This window comes from Epinephelus moara, chromosome 21 (assembly GCF_006386435.1).
Source record: "Epinephelus moara isolate mb chromosome 21, YSFRI_EMoa_1.0, whole genome shotgun sequence".
Lineage (NCBI taxonomy): Eukaryota > Metazoa > Chordata > Actinopteri > Perciformes > Serranidae > Epinephelus > Epinephelus moara.
In genome coordinates, this window is record NC_065526.1 from 859,224 (window position 1) to 875,619 (window position 16,396).

At 44.1% G+C, this 16,396-nt stretch overlaps 1 protein-coding gene across 3 annotated transcripts in view; it reads right to left on the reverse strand.

Annotated features, from left to right (window-relative positions):
• Positions 1-1,846: 1,846 nt before the first annotated feature.
• The window catches only part of LOC126408782 (armadillo repeat-containing protein 1-like), a 25,157-nt gene continuing 10,607 nt past the window's right edge, over positions 1,847-16,396 (reverse strand). The window contains exons 1-8 of one of the 3 annotated variants that reach the window (XR_007571952.1): positions 14,404-14,780; positions 11,628-11,821; positions 11,452-11,543; positions 9,306-9,495; positions 8,953-9,069; positions 8,419-8,493; positions 2,130-6,188; positions 1,847-2,073 (exon numbers count right to left, since the gene is read on the reverse strand). Coding sequence is in view for 2 of the 3 variants with exons in the window: in XM_050074465.1 (XP_049930422.1) it covers positions 5,997-6,188; positions 8,419-8,493; positions 8,953-9,069; positions 9,306-9,495; positions 11,452-11,543; positions 11,628-11,789 (828 nt within the window). In the remaining variant the exon portion in view is untranslated. Of the gene's footprint in view, positions 6,189-8,418; positions 8,494-8,952; positions 9,070-9,305; positions 9,496-11,451; positions 11,544-11,627; positions 11,822-14,403; positions 14,781-16,396 lie in introns of those variants that run through there. The other 2 variants (XM_050074465.1, XM_050074466.1) reach the window with 2 other exon arrangements.

The following is a 16,396-nucleotide window of genomic DNA, read 5'->3' on the forward strand; positions in this document are numbered from 1 at the left end:
ACATCATTGTTAGCTGTTGTCCAAAGGGCTCTAGTTAAGCTAACGTTAACTTCTGGAGCTTAGCTTCATTAACTTATCTGTAATGGCAGAGATAACAAAGGTTGGCAAACGTTATGCTGAATGATTCAGTGTAAATACTGTAGCACCAAACTAACGGAGAGACACTCTTGGTAAAGATGGTAAAAAGGCCGTTATCCTTTTCTCATATTCTGAGCCAAAAACCTTAACTTCAGTGGCACTTTAACTTGTTGTCTTTGATGGTGACGGCAACCAGATGCGGTTCACAAGCGTACACTGTGACCTGTAAATTTTGGCTTGTAATTTAAGCTTTTCATCGACCTTCTCAACAATAAAATGATGAATATATCCCTCCAATGCGTAGTTTAGGCCCTTTTGGTTACTTCTCAATGACATCTGATCGTTATGTCCTCAAAAATCACTGTGTACTGTGACACCTGCCATAGCGCCGGTCACTGAATGTTGATAGTTTGTCAGAGTGAGTGGAGGGGGGCGTGGCTTAGCCATAGGTCAATTGGAAAAGGAGCAGGAGAAAGAGGAGGCGGAGGAGCAGGAGCAGGAGAAGGAGGAAGGGTCATGTGGACCACTGTTGGCAGGTTTCAGGTAGAAACTCGCTCTGACAGGTGACTGTTGTTGATGATGATGATGATGATGATGATGGATTATATTACCTGCGAGAACACACAGGTGGAACAAACGTCATCCACTGATTGATTAATTCCACCTCTCCTGATGTAACAGCTCGTAAACATACCTGATATGTTTGTCACGTCGGCCGAACAGAAGACGACAGCGAGGGAGAGATTTAGCTGCAGGAGTTCAGTCACATGATCACGACTCTGCAGTTACACATGTAACCTCACTTCACTGTTAACCTGCGTTACAGAGCCAGTCTGTCACTCTAACACAGTGTTGCATTATGGGTTGTTTGTAGCTTGATGTTGCTAGGCTAGTTAGTTTCTACCTGACCATCAGCAATCAGTTTACTGATGTCCAGTGAGTCCAGTTTAACATGCAGGAGTGTTTAATGGTTTCTTTTGTTCGATGAACTTTCATGTTTATTTATGTTGTTTTCAGACTCTTGTTTTCGTCATGAGAACTTTCATAGAAAACAAATAATCTGACCCTAAAACAAGAGGCTATTTTCTCCCAAAGGAGACGCCATGACTAAAGGACATAACCAATCATGTTGAGCAGAACTGACGTCACGTCTCCACTGAGCAACAGCTGGTGGCAGCGACGCACCAGTTAAAAACCTTTAATTATCATTTAAATAAAAACTGTTGAATACGAGTCTGGTTTTCTCTCATTTTAATCAGTCGTCTCATATTCAGGCCAATACTGTAATTTAGATCCAAGCTCATGCTAACATCTGACAACAGGCTTCTCAGAATGTGATTGGACAGTGTGTGTTGTGGGCGGAGCTATGAGCACACCTGGCAGGTACATGAACACACAAACACACAGACACAACAGCATCATAACAGGACAGTAGAAATCTGTACAGGGTCTTTAAAGGTCATTAAAGGTCGTTTCACCTCCTCGTCGTCATGATCCATTAAAAATTATAAAAACTGATGATGTCATCGACGTCTCCTGGAAATCAAACAACAGTTTCTGTTTCATTTAAACTCATCGCACGGTTTTCAGACATGTTTCTATCCGGTGAATTATTAATTAACACCGATGTGATTTCAGGAGCAAAGAGTCGTTTAATAAAAACTGTTGATGTGAATCATGTCGTAAAAACAGTGTGAAGCTCAGAGCGTGGTCACTGAAGGCCTTCGCACACTGAGTCCGTTGTTTTTAATCCGTCATCCAGAAGAATTTGTTACACACAGATTGAGATGTGTTTTATTCTTCTGGTGTGAAAATTCACAACACGTGACAAAATGAAAAGACACATTTCCTCTCTCTCGTTACTGGAGTTACCTATCTGACATCACTTCCTCCCCATCTTTCATTTGTCACCACAGCTGCATGAAGGGGCGGAGCTATGTGTGGTCCACATCCTCCTCCTCGTCATCATCATCATCCTGAATGTCACTATCTGACCTGTTGACAGTCGCTGTCAGAGTTATGAAATGATCATGACTGTGACCTGCCGCCACATTGTCTTCACTGATTAGAGGTCAGACGTCTCTAAAGACTCTGACGGAAGCGAAAAACGCAGGAAACTGAAGCTGTTCCACGATGTTTAATGACGGGTGAAACTGCTGGGCTCAGAGTGTGAACATGACACAATGTGAGGTCGTACTTATTTATGGACATGCGACAAAACAGACTCAATGTGCGAAGGCCTTTAATGTCAAAAGCTCGGAGATGCTTCTTAAACACACCTGACATCATTCTAACCTGCTCCAATATTTTCTGCTCTGTCTGAAAACTAAAGGTCCTCCAACATGTCCGACCTCACAGGTGGTTTGTTCCTCCTCTTTAACACCACCCACAGGAGCGTTTCTGAAATTACAGATCGACACTTCCTCACACCTTAATGACAGAACTTAAAGCTCCAGTGTGTCCAATCCAAACCTGATCTCATGTTGTGTTCTCGTTCCCTCAGAATGAGATGTTTATGTCTACATAGGGAGCAGGTCCTCATCTACAGAGTTCGTCTCATTCTGAGGTAACGAGAACACAACCATTAGATTAGATTTAAATCCGACACACTGGAGCTCAAAGTATGTTCCGTACGTAGGGCTGAGTATCTGAACTCTTATCGACTGAAATAACTCAGTACCAGGTAGGATCAAATCTCCTTAAGTCAAATCATACCTGCATTTGATCCTTTATGGTTTTGCTCGAAGCCAATCACTGCGTTCTTTGATTTAATGTGACGTGTCATTGGCCCACAAAACCCAAACAGTCTGGTGCGATGAAGACGAGCGCGGTGGTCAGTGTGCCGACACGCCACCGAAGCATTAGAAACTTTGGTGACGATTTAGGCAACTTAAAGCTTCCATTCACATAATTATCGAAATGACGTAGAAAAAGGTATCAAATGACGTTCTTTATTGGTTGAGTATCACTTTAAGAGTTCTGGTATCTTAATGTTGTAAACACTGCTCAGCCCTGTGTGTACCTGACGTAGGTTAACTTACGTACGTCGGTTAAAAAACGCTGACTTTTGGTTTCAGACGGGACACAGTGACCTCCTAGGTCAAAGTCATGTGTTTCATCCACTTCCTGTCTACACACACTTTGTCGCTCTTTATACGGCATCAGCTGACTTCCTGTCTTATCTCCCATCATAATGACTACGGCCACTAGAAGTCGCCACCTAACAATAGCGGTAAATATGGTTCAAAAAAAGCTCCTTGCGCAAACCACAGACTGTGTATAAAGATGGACAACATGATAGTTCCCTAAAATTGAAGCCAAAACATCTGAATCTCCCCCTGGTGGCTGGCTGCAGCACAGGTCATAAACCCCGCCCCCTCCATGTTAGCGGATGGGAGCCAAACTGAAAACTCAAAGAACAGAAATTTTTCCCAAAGACTCTTTTTGTGAACTTGGGTCAATCAGTTTGGGTTTAATTGGTTATTTAAAGTTATAAAAAGGAGGATGTGACATCATGATTGATGGCTGTGTGAGCCAAGCAGTGTGCACGCCGGGTGCATGGGCGAAAACTTAATATCGCAGAGATCTGTACGGCATATCGCAGAGATCTGTACGGCGCAGACTCTGGCTCCAAATGACGTCACCAGAACAAGATGGCAGCGGCAGTATCAGGACATTCTGGCTTCATTTTTGTACAGTGGGAGGAAGTGGAGACGCGTCGTCCATCTTTACGTACAGCCTGTGGTACAGATGATCTCTGGGGTTGTTGTTTCTTTTCAAAGTCTCAGTTAAAAACACACTCAGATTAAACCGTGCAGAAATGATTCCCTGTCACATCACCAACAATAAATAAGAATACAGTTCAGTAACATTGCTCCATAAAACACCACCATGTTTAAACGTGAAGCAGGAGTTTGATCCACAAGGACATTTTAAATAAAGTTCAGTGTGAAGGCGTTCATTCGGGGACACTGGTGTAAACACTGGAAATAAAAGTAAAGCACTGTTCTCTCAGCAGTAACAAGGAATCAAACCTGTGACCTTTCAGTAACGAGTCCGTCCCTCTGACCTCAGATCTGTTCATTGTCCTTTAACTCCACCGAGGAAGGCTGCAGCTCGCCGTTGGTCTGCTTTAGATTTCACTCTGTCAGAAATGATGACAAACACTCAGAACGATGTTCATCCAGCGTGGATGTTTAAAGACACCTGGACACAGCGTTGGAGGCAGGGCCTGTTCATTCCCATTAAAGTTGCTCAGCGGTGCACGAAGCCAGAAAGCATGATTTCCTCGGTATGAAATGACCTGTATCGTCCACAGTGTGCAGCCCACAGAGCCAGCGCACTGGAGACTGAACAGCAGCTGAACAGCTAACTAGAATGGCTATAAAATGATTTGATGGTGCGGCTCTTTTAGACTTCTCAAATGTTATTGGAGTGAATGGATCAAATCCTGATAGTGAAACAAGTCATTTCTCTGAGGCTCATAATAATTTATCCACTGATTTACAGACATCTCCTTCACAACGCAAGTCTGCAGGAAAAATGGGTGTTTATGGTCTGGAGGGCGTCAGGTGACGGACCCGAATGGTGTAATTCCATTTTTGGCCACAATGTAACATTGGTTTAAATGCCTGGCTCTGTTCCCAGAGCTTCGAATTTACATGAACCTGTAAAAATCTGAACCTGAGGCGCCTGCGTCCACAGGATATCCAGGAAATACTCTGGGATGGTTGGCAGACGCCATTTAAAAACATTTATTAGGACACCTCAAACATCTGGGGCCGTATTCACAAAGCCTCCTAGTATGAAGAGTTGCTTGACAGAAAGCGTGAAAGAGTGAAGAAAGAGTCGACATCGGCTGCGAAGGCCACGTCCTTCAGGGCCACAGCCCCTGAACTGAGACACAGCTGTTGGCAACACTTTCACAGTCTGCAGTTCATCTCATGTCCACTGGGTGTCCTCACACCTTACAGACTCACAGAGGGGCGTGTCACTGACAACCAATCACATCTGTTAAAGGAATGTGTCACCCTTAACGACAGGGCCGACCACACCTCCTCACTGAGGTCACAGTCTCTGTCCCTCTGAGAACTTTACTAAATAATCCTGACCTCTGACTCCTTACTGAAAATATCTAGGCTTCAGAGCTCTGTGAGTTTTCTCTGAATGTTTGTGAATACGACTCCTGAGGTTTAATCACAGTTACAGTGATAAAGAAGCTGCTTTGAAAAAGTTCAGTATTAAGGGTGAGGAGGATTTTATTATTTTTGTTTTGAGCATTGATGGGGCATGATAAGAGTGTACTGAGGCGGATCAATTGAACATGTTGCTCTGAGCGTTTGTCACCATTGTTTTCAGACAGTCGATGAACCCGTGACTGAATGATAATGAACAACAGTTAGCTGCAGCCTGAGGTGACGGAGGATCAGAGGGACTGAAGGCACCGCTGACTGAACTCCAACTGCTTGTCCTTAAAATCACGTCAAACTGCAGAAGAGTCGCTCAGTCTGTTGGTCAAATAAATAAATAATAAAAGGGAAGAGAGGGACATCCCGTTTGGTCCTCTTTATTCTAACTCATTGGTGTTTGTTCATGTCGCTGCAGGACACTTCCTGTCCATTAAGACAATTTGGTTTGAAACAGATGGACCCGTTTGCAGAGAGGACGTCGTCTCACCTCAAACTGAAACCCCAGTCCTGTGTTTTTATTGGATGGGCTCCTCCCGCCTGGAACAGCAGCCTGTTTTCACCGCAGTGGTTAAGTGCTGCACGCTCTTTTTTTTACACTCATTGTTAGAGGATCTGTCTCGGTCTTCGTCTCTCTGACTGAGACAGACAGCGGTGAGATTTGGCAACAGGTAGATTTTGGTTCTGAGAGGAGGCGGGATGATTGACTGAGTGGGCGGTGGCCCCACAGGGTCACCAGTAGAAGGACCGGGACAGGAAGTTGGTGGCGGCGCCCAGCCAGCTGTTCCCTTCCTGGCTGGATCCCACCCGGCTCACCGCCTTGTCGGGTTCCTGAGACGGGCTCTCGTCCTCCGGCAGGTAGTCCGGCAGGTCCACATTCTGCTCCACCTCCACCGAACCGTCCTCCGCCAGCGGGATCAAAACCTAGAGACAAAAACTTTTGTTGGACTTGCTTAAAGTAAGTGAATGATCTAATGCTTGTGGAGTCCCACAGGGTCATCTGCTGGGTCCTCCTTTGTAGCGTTTCCTAATGGTCGGAGGCTTTCCTGCTCTACTGCCGTCCTTTTTATGGAGACAACTGTTCTTTACTAACGTGTCAGAAAATTAGAATGTGTTGGATGATACCACAGGTGAACAGAAGCTCTGCTTTTCTAAGTCTGGACTCAGACAGACATCTTAATTAAAACTGGTAAACTGTGTTCCAAATGATTCTGCACAAACTGTTTCTGTTCGTTTTTCCCAAACATTCAATAGAATGAAGGTTTTTTATCCTCAACAATTAGATTATAATGTGAATGTTATTACAAGTAAAACTACTGATGATGACAACAGCTTTTTTAATATTTGGAAAAGTATTCAAAATACACTGTTCCAAATTATGACGCAGTCTAAGAACATTCAAAATGAATTCTAAACACATGGTCAAATCGTTTTTTTGAAACACCAAAAACAACATGCTTACAGATAAAGCTATACATTAATATTTGACATCACTTTACCGACTCTCTCTTACATCAACCCTGTAGGTCCATGTTTAGTTTGACTGTATTTTATTTGAGGATGACACTTTTGCCTCTCAGAGCTGTTGTTTTGAGCTTCCTGCCGCCCACACTCACAGACCTTCTGTTAAGGAGGATCTGCAGGGTCTCAGTGGGGTTGGGGTCAGGTGGTGATCGGGGCCACACCATTATTTTTCTCAATTTTTGCCCACAGCAACCATGGCAGGAAATGATCAGTTAGGAATTCTACATATTTTATGGAGGTCATTTTAGCTGTTTTCACCAAGCAGTTTGTTTTGGTGCAGTACAGTGCGCTTTTTGTCTGTTCCCACAGTGAAAAGTTGTGGGTGGTTCCAACTGGTTCTAGTGTGACGAGCTTTATAATGTGAGACGGCCTCTTTCAGTAAGTTTCGCTTTTATGAAGACCAAACTACAAACTAAATGTGAAACTGAAATCCTGCTGATGTGTCACTCACATAATAATCTGGAACACTGTGTGAATCAGTGTATCTCATCAGGGCGGTGAGGTGGTCGACAGCTTTTAAAGTTATTTCCAAAATAAACAAAGACAAACATTTAGCTGAGAACAATGGACTGCTCATTCAGGGTCACTTTGACTCTGCTGCCCCCTCCTGGTATAAAGACTTAACCTCATTTAACCCCAACAGATACATCAGCCATGTGTTCATATTGGATCCAAACATTTTAGGAAGTGGAGGCTGAGAGAACGGTCGCCTTCGTTGGAAACAGAAATGTGTGTAAGTGACAAATGGTTTATAACAGACTATAGCCCCTTTTACACTGCCAGATTTTCGGCGAATGTTGGGCCGTTTTGCCGGCAAGCTGCGAGCGTTTAGACACAGAGTCGGATTGGCGAGTTGATCCGAGGTGCCCAATTTTCTGCCTCGTAGGGTAGACATATTGGTGGAACCCTTTTAGTCACTGTTTACGTCACACGCTGAGCTACACGTTTTGTTACTTGCTCACGCCCCCCATTGCCCCGAAAAAGCCGCATTCTGTATAAACAAAAGTAGGTAGGCGGCATTTTGCTGCACTCCCTGATTTTGTTTTTATACTGCCAATGCTGAAAAAAGACTGATTGGGCTTTCCTGCTAATCTGCACAACTCCTGTTTAAAAAGGGCTTATAATGCAGCTGTGAGCAGATTCAAGTGTTAAAGTCTGAGTTAACATCTCTACGTCCTCCTGTGGACACACTGAAGAGAAACAGATCATTAATCAAACAATAATATAATAATAAGAATAAAAAACACAACTGTGATGATATAAAATGTTTTCATAGGGTTATAAATGTTGACATACACTGAACACTTAGCAGTCATTTATCTTTTTTTATACTGATAAATGATTTTTATATTTTGAATCGTCGCCTGAATTTTGTATTTTCTGAACATAAATAACAGACGTTTCCACCATAACTTGGTGCATCAGTAATCACCAGAATGCAGGAAACCGAGTGTTTGACACGATTAACTTCCTGGTGAAGGAGCAGAGCTTCTGTTCTTCATCGTTTATCTGGCAGGGTTTTCAGTGAGGCACAAACTCCATAAATCAACATGTTTTACACCTTCAGCTAGATTTAAATTCACCCCGACAAACGTGTGGATTCAAATCAAACGTGAAAACTGAAACTGACCTCGTCTCCGTTCTCTCCTTTCACCACCTGCTGAGCCTTCATCACCTGAGTGGAGGCGATCGCAGACGCCAGAGCCTGAAAAAGGATCAGTTACAGTCAGCCATCACCTGTTCTGTTGCATTCACTGACCAGGTCTGTTAAATACCACAAATAAACACAGTTACCAGTTACCATGGTAACAGGATATGTTCGTCTACTCGTCTGTATGTTTTAAAGAATTCCAGGTTTTCCAGGATTCCTGGGAATTACTTTTTTTTACAGTACACATCAGAGGGCGATGCTGTACTGCGTCTCCTGGACATTAATCTGACAGCTTCATGAGACGAGCTCGTTAAATATGATGTATGATGATAGTCTGAACGACAGCACACAGAGCAGTCAGACTGTTACTGTGAGCAGGTGGTCAGATGGAAAAACTTGTTACGTCTCATTTTATAGACTGAATTATTTGATCACAGAGAGCTGATGATTTGAACAGAAACAACATCCTGTTTTCAGAGTGTTGATGAAGAGGAGCGCTGGGCGTCATCTCACCTCGGCCTTCAGGTCTGATCGGATTCGGACGATGCATCTCTTCACGGTCATTTGGAAGGTGAAGCTGATGACTCCTCTGATCTTCAGCAGAGCCTCCTCACACAGACTCCTCCGACTCTGAGTGACAGGAGGAGAAGAAGAAGATGATGGTGATTACTGTTTTAATATTCTTTATGTACTGGTCGCCCTCAGCTGTGGTGAACTGGAGCGAACACAGTGAGGTACAATGTTTTTCAGCTGATCTGAAAGGTCTGTTCTGTCTTTGATTTCTCAGCCTGTAACTTTCAGACACTGACACACTGATGAATGAATGAATGAATGAATGATGTCATCATCGAGGGCTTCCTGCTCACCGAGTCGTCCAGTCCGTCGATGTGGAGGATGACGGTCTTGGCCCTCTTGTTGCTGGAGCCCAGGAAGAACTGGGCTTTGCGGCGGCTGCTGACGGCCTCCTCGGCCGGCTCAGAGTCGGCGCTGCTGGACGCCTGCAGGAGCTCGTAGATCTCAGACGCCAGCAGCTTCGTCTCTCCAGGAGTCGTCGCTCTATGACGACAGAACAAGAAGAAACTCTTAATGAACCAACAACGACCTCTGATGTTTAATGCAGAGTTTATAGTCCCTGTCGGTGCAGCAGGGACACGCACTCTGCAGAACGCTGCCATCACAAAGAGTGACGCAGTTCAGCCAATCCCTGTGGATTCTGAGCGACCCTGCTATTTAGTCCAATCACTGCGACTTAACTTCAGATGTGCTTTATGTGCATCTAAACGTGCCACGACACTGATGGTCTCAAGCGCTCCAGGTTTTATGGCCCTATGTGCCACTGCTGCTAGCTTCTGTTACGTTAGTGCAGCTGAGGGTCCTGCACCGGGTCAGGTACCCGACAGGTACCTCGCAAACAGCTGTGTGACGGGTAAAAATATGTTTATGTAGAAACTCACAGGTAAAAATGAACTCCAGGTGAGAACAAAAGTCTTTTTTTATTTTTCAGAATAAAACGCAGTAAACAGATGTGCAGTATCTGTCTAATATTCTGACAGTTTTTTATTTTGAAAGCCAGTGACACAAGTGTAACCTTTGACCCCGTGGTCACATTGGTCACCGACGTGGAGGACTCCAGCCATGAACCCTGTAACTTCATTTGACCAACCACACTCTGTAAACTTAATATATTCTTTCCTCTCTGTTTCTAACCTTTACTGTCTCGTGTGTGTTTTACTGTGTCACTGCTGTAGGACCAACTGTCCCTCTGGGGACAAACTGAGCTCTACTTGACGTTAGCGTGATGCTCTTCTGTCACCAACATGTGAGTCAGCTGTCCCTCTGCAGTGACACAAGGCACATCTTCAAACAAAGGACCACCTGAACTGACAGTTTTGGATCAGGACCAGTGGAACCAGCAGACGGTGGGACACTTTCCAGACTGGGACTGTTGTTGATGAGGAGTGGAAGGGAAACTTTCACAGAGCGTCACTCATATGTTTCAGTGAGCTCCTTCGTCTCTGAACTGAACGAATCAGACGTTTTAAAGAGGGTAACATCAGCCTGAACACTTGAAACAGACGGCTAACGCCCGGCCGCAGGTAACGCTGCCCAGCACGTCTAGAGAAGAGGAGTCTCGCGGCTCGCCTGTTCTTTTTTTCACATGACGCATTTTCAGCAACAGACAGGAAGTGACAATGTTGTTTTAACGATCACATGACATCATACCTACAGTTTCAATGTTTATATCTGTCAGTCATAAAAAAAGTATTTACTTTCAACTCAACACTTCCTTTTTCCGTTTCAAAATAAAAGTCCCCTAACAACGCTTCTGAAGACAGAATCCCCTCACTTGTGAACACTGGGCTTTTATTGTGAAATATTTGCAGGAGCATGTTGGTGATGATGCAGCAGCTGCACGGCTCCATAATCTGTGCAGAGCTGTGAAAATACAGAAGTTACAGCAGCAGCAACACAGTCTGTGTGAACGCTGCACATGTCAGTGTTTGGAGGCGTTCTAGTGCAGATGGAGACATTTTGTAAAAGGAGGTCATGTGGACAGAACTTTTTTTTTTAACGGAGGAGAAAAATATCTGTTTACAAAAATACCTGCATACGTTTCTGAAAATGCCTCTGGAAACATGACACCAAACACACTGTCCTTTTGTTCTGTAAGGTGATGTGTGAGGAGACATCGATTAGAGTCAGCGATGAATGAAAAACAGTCACTGCTGTCACTCTGAGGATTTTGTGTTTTTCTGTTTAATATCAAAGTGAACTGAATCTCTTTGTTTTGGACATTTGGTCAGACAAAATGAAACATGTGAGGACATGATCTTGGACTCAGGGACACTTAATCCTATCTTGGAACATTTTATAGACCCTCCATTATTATATGAGAACCATCCCAGATGAGCAGTGTCAGTCTGCAGCTGGATCACAGATGTCAGATTGTGGAACAAACATTACACCGGATTCAAACGAGAGATTCAGACTGTACGGCTGCGTCAGACTCACTTCTGTACGACGTTCTGGAGGCTCAGCATCATCCCCAGCTCCCCCTTCAGCTTCTCCCTGTTGGCTCGGCATTCTGCCAGGTACCGGATCGCCTGGGAACAACAACCAATCACAGTTAGACTGACGACAGCAGGCTGACGGCACCAACCAGCTGTACTCATCACTAACACACTCACCAGCAGGGCGGAGTAGACCACCTGAGGGTTGGGGTTGTCCAGGAACAGGATGAGTCCCGGCAGGCAGCCCTGGTCCTGGACGATGGCCCGGCGGTTCATGGGGTCGGCGGCCAGGTCTCTCAGCTGGTTGACCACGGCCAGGGCGTCCGGCTCCGCACTCATGGCTGACTGTCACTCACCCATGCAACGACCAACTGAGGACAGCAGCAGCAAACATTCAGTCAAACTCTGATACGAGTGTGAGGCTCCGACAGGTTCAGGGTCTCTGCTGTGTGTCTGTTCTCTCCAACATCAGCCTCAAACACACACTGAGTACCATGAGATGTTACTGTACAAGGTGAGATCCAACATGGCGGCGCCCAACTTTCTCAATTATTAAATAATACCAACAGTAAACTTCTTGTCGTGACCACCACAGAAGCCCCACCCCTCAAATCATCCCATTGGACAATGGGAAAAAAGTAAAGATGGTGCAGGGCGCTGTGAGGCTCTGAGCTGAAGGTTTTCCAACTCAAGGGGTTCAGAGCGCTCCGGCAAACATGCCAAGGCGCCTAGAGCGCACGAGACACGAGACGCACAGACTTTGCAGCTTTTCAGACTTATTTTGTGGCTGAATATAATTTGTAAGTTTTTAAAATCTGAATGAGGATAGTGATAGTGAGATACTGGCTACAGTGATGAAACAAAACCAGCATCAGATGGACTGTATTCATAATCAATACGCCACAATAATATAAATAACCAGCGCCAATTCATCAGTCAATGAGAATGTGTGTGTGTGGGCGGGGCATAAGCACATACAGCCAGCAGCAGCAGCGACCCACCGTCTGACACCGGCACACCGTGAGGACAGAAACAGAGGGCTCTGTGGGGACGGAGCACCTGCTGCAGCAAGCCAACACGCCGTCTGTGGTCATTTTGACTTGACCAGCAGACTTCACTACAAGCTGATTGGCTGTTGAAACAGGTGACGTGCTTTAAAACCAGCCGCCGGCCATTTGACCAGCTGAGTGTCAGGTGACACCATCAGCCGGCTTGAGTCCAGCTCAGACCGACCAGTTCACACCGCTGACACTTTTCTCTGTGACGTTCTAAAACAGTTTCACGTGGTTGTGAATCTTTGGTCTGAACTGGACTTCAGGAGGTGATGATGTCACAGACAGGACACGGACGTGTGCTCATAGTGTGAAGAAGTGTTTCACAGCCTGACTCTGGTGTACATACATATATATGATCATGTCTCTGTGCATGAAAGTCTCGCCAGTAAAAACATCTGTGTGACAGCTGAGGTGAAACTAACGCAGCCAATCAGTTAAAAAATGCTTTGATCGGTCCCAATATTGATCCTTGAGACCCGACTGGGACGTCCTGAAGCTGAACACTCACTAAAACATGTTTGTGATTCAGATTTGATCGGCGCTGCAACGTTTGACTGCAGCTCAGCAGCAGTGACCAACATGGCTCCTGAGCTCTGATTGGTTATTATGTGATCCTTGCAGATGCCATCAGGAGCAGTGTGAGGAGGCAGAGGAGGATCAGGACACAGTGTCAGCTATGTAAAATAACTTGTCATATCTTCAGTGACCTACTGTGGCCTTGATAAATGATCAGTGTGTGACTGTCTCTGTGGTTGTTTACTCACTGTGTTCACTGTAAACAACAACAAACATAAAAACTGTTTATGAAACTGCCTCACTGAACTTCAACCAATAATCTGTCAGGTTAACGTCACTGTGTGCGCCATGTGTCTGGTACCTGAGGAGGTCTCTCACAGCAGAGACAGCCCATAATAACCCCAGAGGTGGAATATAACACAGAACCCTCACTCACACATCAAACTTCTGCTGCACTGCATTTAATCTAAAAGCTTTAGTCACTGGTTCATCTGCAGAGTCAGGTTTTTATTTAAAATATACCCAACAATAATAATAATAATCTACTATACTCAGTAAAATGCAAAACAAATATTCAAAAATAAAAACAAAACCTGGACTCACAAACAAATGTTTAAAAGTTGTAAATGTCACTAAAACATCCACCAACACTTCTTATTTATTTGTGGCATTATTTGTGTTTCTGCAGGTCTGTCCTATATTTACAAAACTGTTTCTGTAAGTTTCCAAATCTTGTTTTGTGTTTGTGGAGGTTGTTGTTTATTTACAGATCACACATTAACACACGGACTGTTGACTTCCTTTAGTTTTGCTTCTTTAAATACAGTTTGATGCTCGTGTATGAATCTGTGTGCAGGGACAGAGTATTTTACAGGTTATCACTACTTTAACTTCAAACCCCTGAGTGCCTCTGCCACTGATCAACTCTGCAGACATCCGGTTCAGTCTGAGCCTGTTATAGACCAACCTGCTATCAGCACAGCCATGGCACTAAAACACACACTTCAAACATTATTATTATTATTAATTATTATTATTATCATTGTTGTTGTTCCCTGGTGGATGAAGCATAAGCCGAGTTCACAGAATATTCTCTGATTTATCAAACATATCCCGTCATGTCTGTGGGGCGCGTGAACTCGTCCTGGTTCACAGAAACTCGTTAACTCGTCAGAGTCCGTCGTTATGTTCGGCGTGTCCTCACAGACCGCACACACGGTGATGTGCCGCCGGGAGCGGGTGTTGTCACCCTGCCAGTCCAGCTCTCAGGCGGTGTATTTGGGGTCAGAGCAGCTGTGTGACCCGTCAGGCGGTGTATTTGGGGTCAGAGCAGCTGTGTGACCCGCCGGCTGTGGATGAATGCTAATGCTAACAGTGCTCACCTCTGACGGTCACCGGCTCCGAGCGGCTAACGGCTAACGTTAGCGGCTAGCAGTCGCGTTAGCTTCTCCTCCGTCAGTCTCACGGTGAACAGACATGAACAGCAGGAAACACGTCACGGCTCCGAGGCGGCAGCTGACTGACGTCATTCACAGGTTAATATTTATATCATTTATACGTGAATTAAATAAAGACACGCTGTGTGTCAGGTGCTGCTCACTGTGACGGTAAATAAACGGAGGCGATTCTTCCTGCTGAAAAGAACCCAGCGCGGACACGTATCAATGTTGAGCTCTGTGATTGGATGGCGAGCCGCCACCTGATTCTGCTGACCAATCAGCTGCATTGTTCTAAGAGTTAAAGGGCCCACGCCCTGTGGGTGCTGGAGGACTGATGCAGGATCAGTTTTAGTGGTGGAGACAACAAACAGCCGTGGAAAGTAACGAAGTACATTTACTCAAGTACTTCAGGCTACTTAACCCTTTAATGTCCACACTTTAAGAAACCTACGGAGAACAGTTTCTTTGTATTTTTTTCCTTTGGGCAATAAACAAAAATCAGTGTTTTTTTGTTTGTTTGTTTGTTTTTAACTTTAAGCGTTTCCCAAACGGTGCAGATAGTCAGTGGTAAAAACAGAAGGAAATAAAAATATAGATTACAAACCATATCCTGATATGATGCTGTTAGCATAGCAACACATGTCATCATGGAGTCAGTAGTGTTATCAGCACGATAATTATTTCCATGTCTCTAGATATTTACCATCACTGTACTTTGACAACATCTCAGAAAAGGTGAAAAATTATACTAGTTTTTATTTTCATCAAATATAAAGTGAAATAACATTTAAGAACAGTGAATATTCATCTTTTTTGATTTCATAAAAACTAAATGTATTATCTCAGCATCACTACCTTTACTGGAAAAAAGACAAGTCAACTGTTTGGTAAAAGATTACACTTACAAAATGATTCCAGTATATATGTGTTGGATAACATTACAGAAATCGTTTAACAAGGAATGTGACGTAAGATTAGCTTCACTACCTTTACCATAAAATGACAAATGAAGCATTTAGCAGAGCATGTTTTGTAATCATTATTCGACCTTTCTAGTTATTATGATGATGATGATTATTTTGTGTAAAGTAAATCTGTTCAGTCAGCTCTCGTGTCTGGAGTGACTGGAACAGCAGACTGTTTAAAGACACAGCGACATCTAGTGGATATTTTTATCATGACACACCAAAACTGAATGGCAGCGATAGATTAAATAATCAATGATTATCATCTTCATCGATTAAATCAGGCTGAGTTCAACACATTTTTCGTTAAGATATAGTGACTCAAACTGAGCTGTACCAAACAGCTGTTCAGATTAATGTACAGTGGTGGGATAATATGGCACTATGAGCTCTCTAGGATATGACAGAGCCTGACCAGTTCACTCTCTCTGCGTAATATTGTGAAAATTAGGCCTATCCTGACCCGAAAAGATGCAGAAAAATTGGTCCACGCTTTTGTTACCTCTAGGCTGGATTACTGTAACTCTCTATTGTCAGGTAGCTCTAGTAAGTCCTTAAAAACTCTTAATGACCATTCATTCATTCATTCATTCATTCATTCATTCATTCATCATATTTCTCCTGTTTTAGCTTCTCTGCACTGGCTCCCTGTAAAATCCAGAATTGAATTTATAATCCTACTGTTGTAATTGTAATTTCATTTTCTTTGTGTATTCTTTGTGTTTTCAAATACCTCAGATGTCTAGACCTCTTAACCTCCCACCTAGATACAGAATCCTGCAGGATACGCCAAGTGTGAAACACACCCTAGAGGGTCGGAGCCAATACTTGCAGCAGACGAAAGAGTGTGAAAACAATGGGTAGGGGCGCCGCTCCCTGCCGCAGACAGAAGGGTATGAAACACACCGTAAGAGGCGGTCCTCAGGTATAAATGTTTAAGCTTCCCCATGCTCGGGGTCTTTCTTCATTCT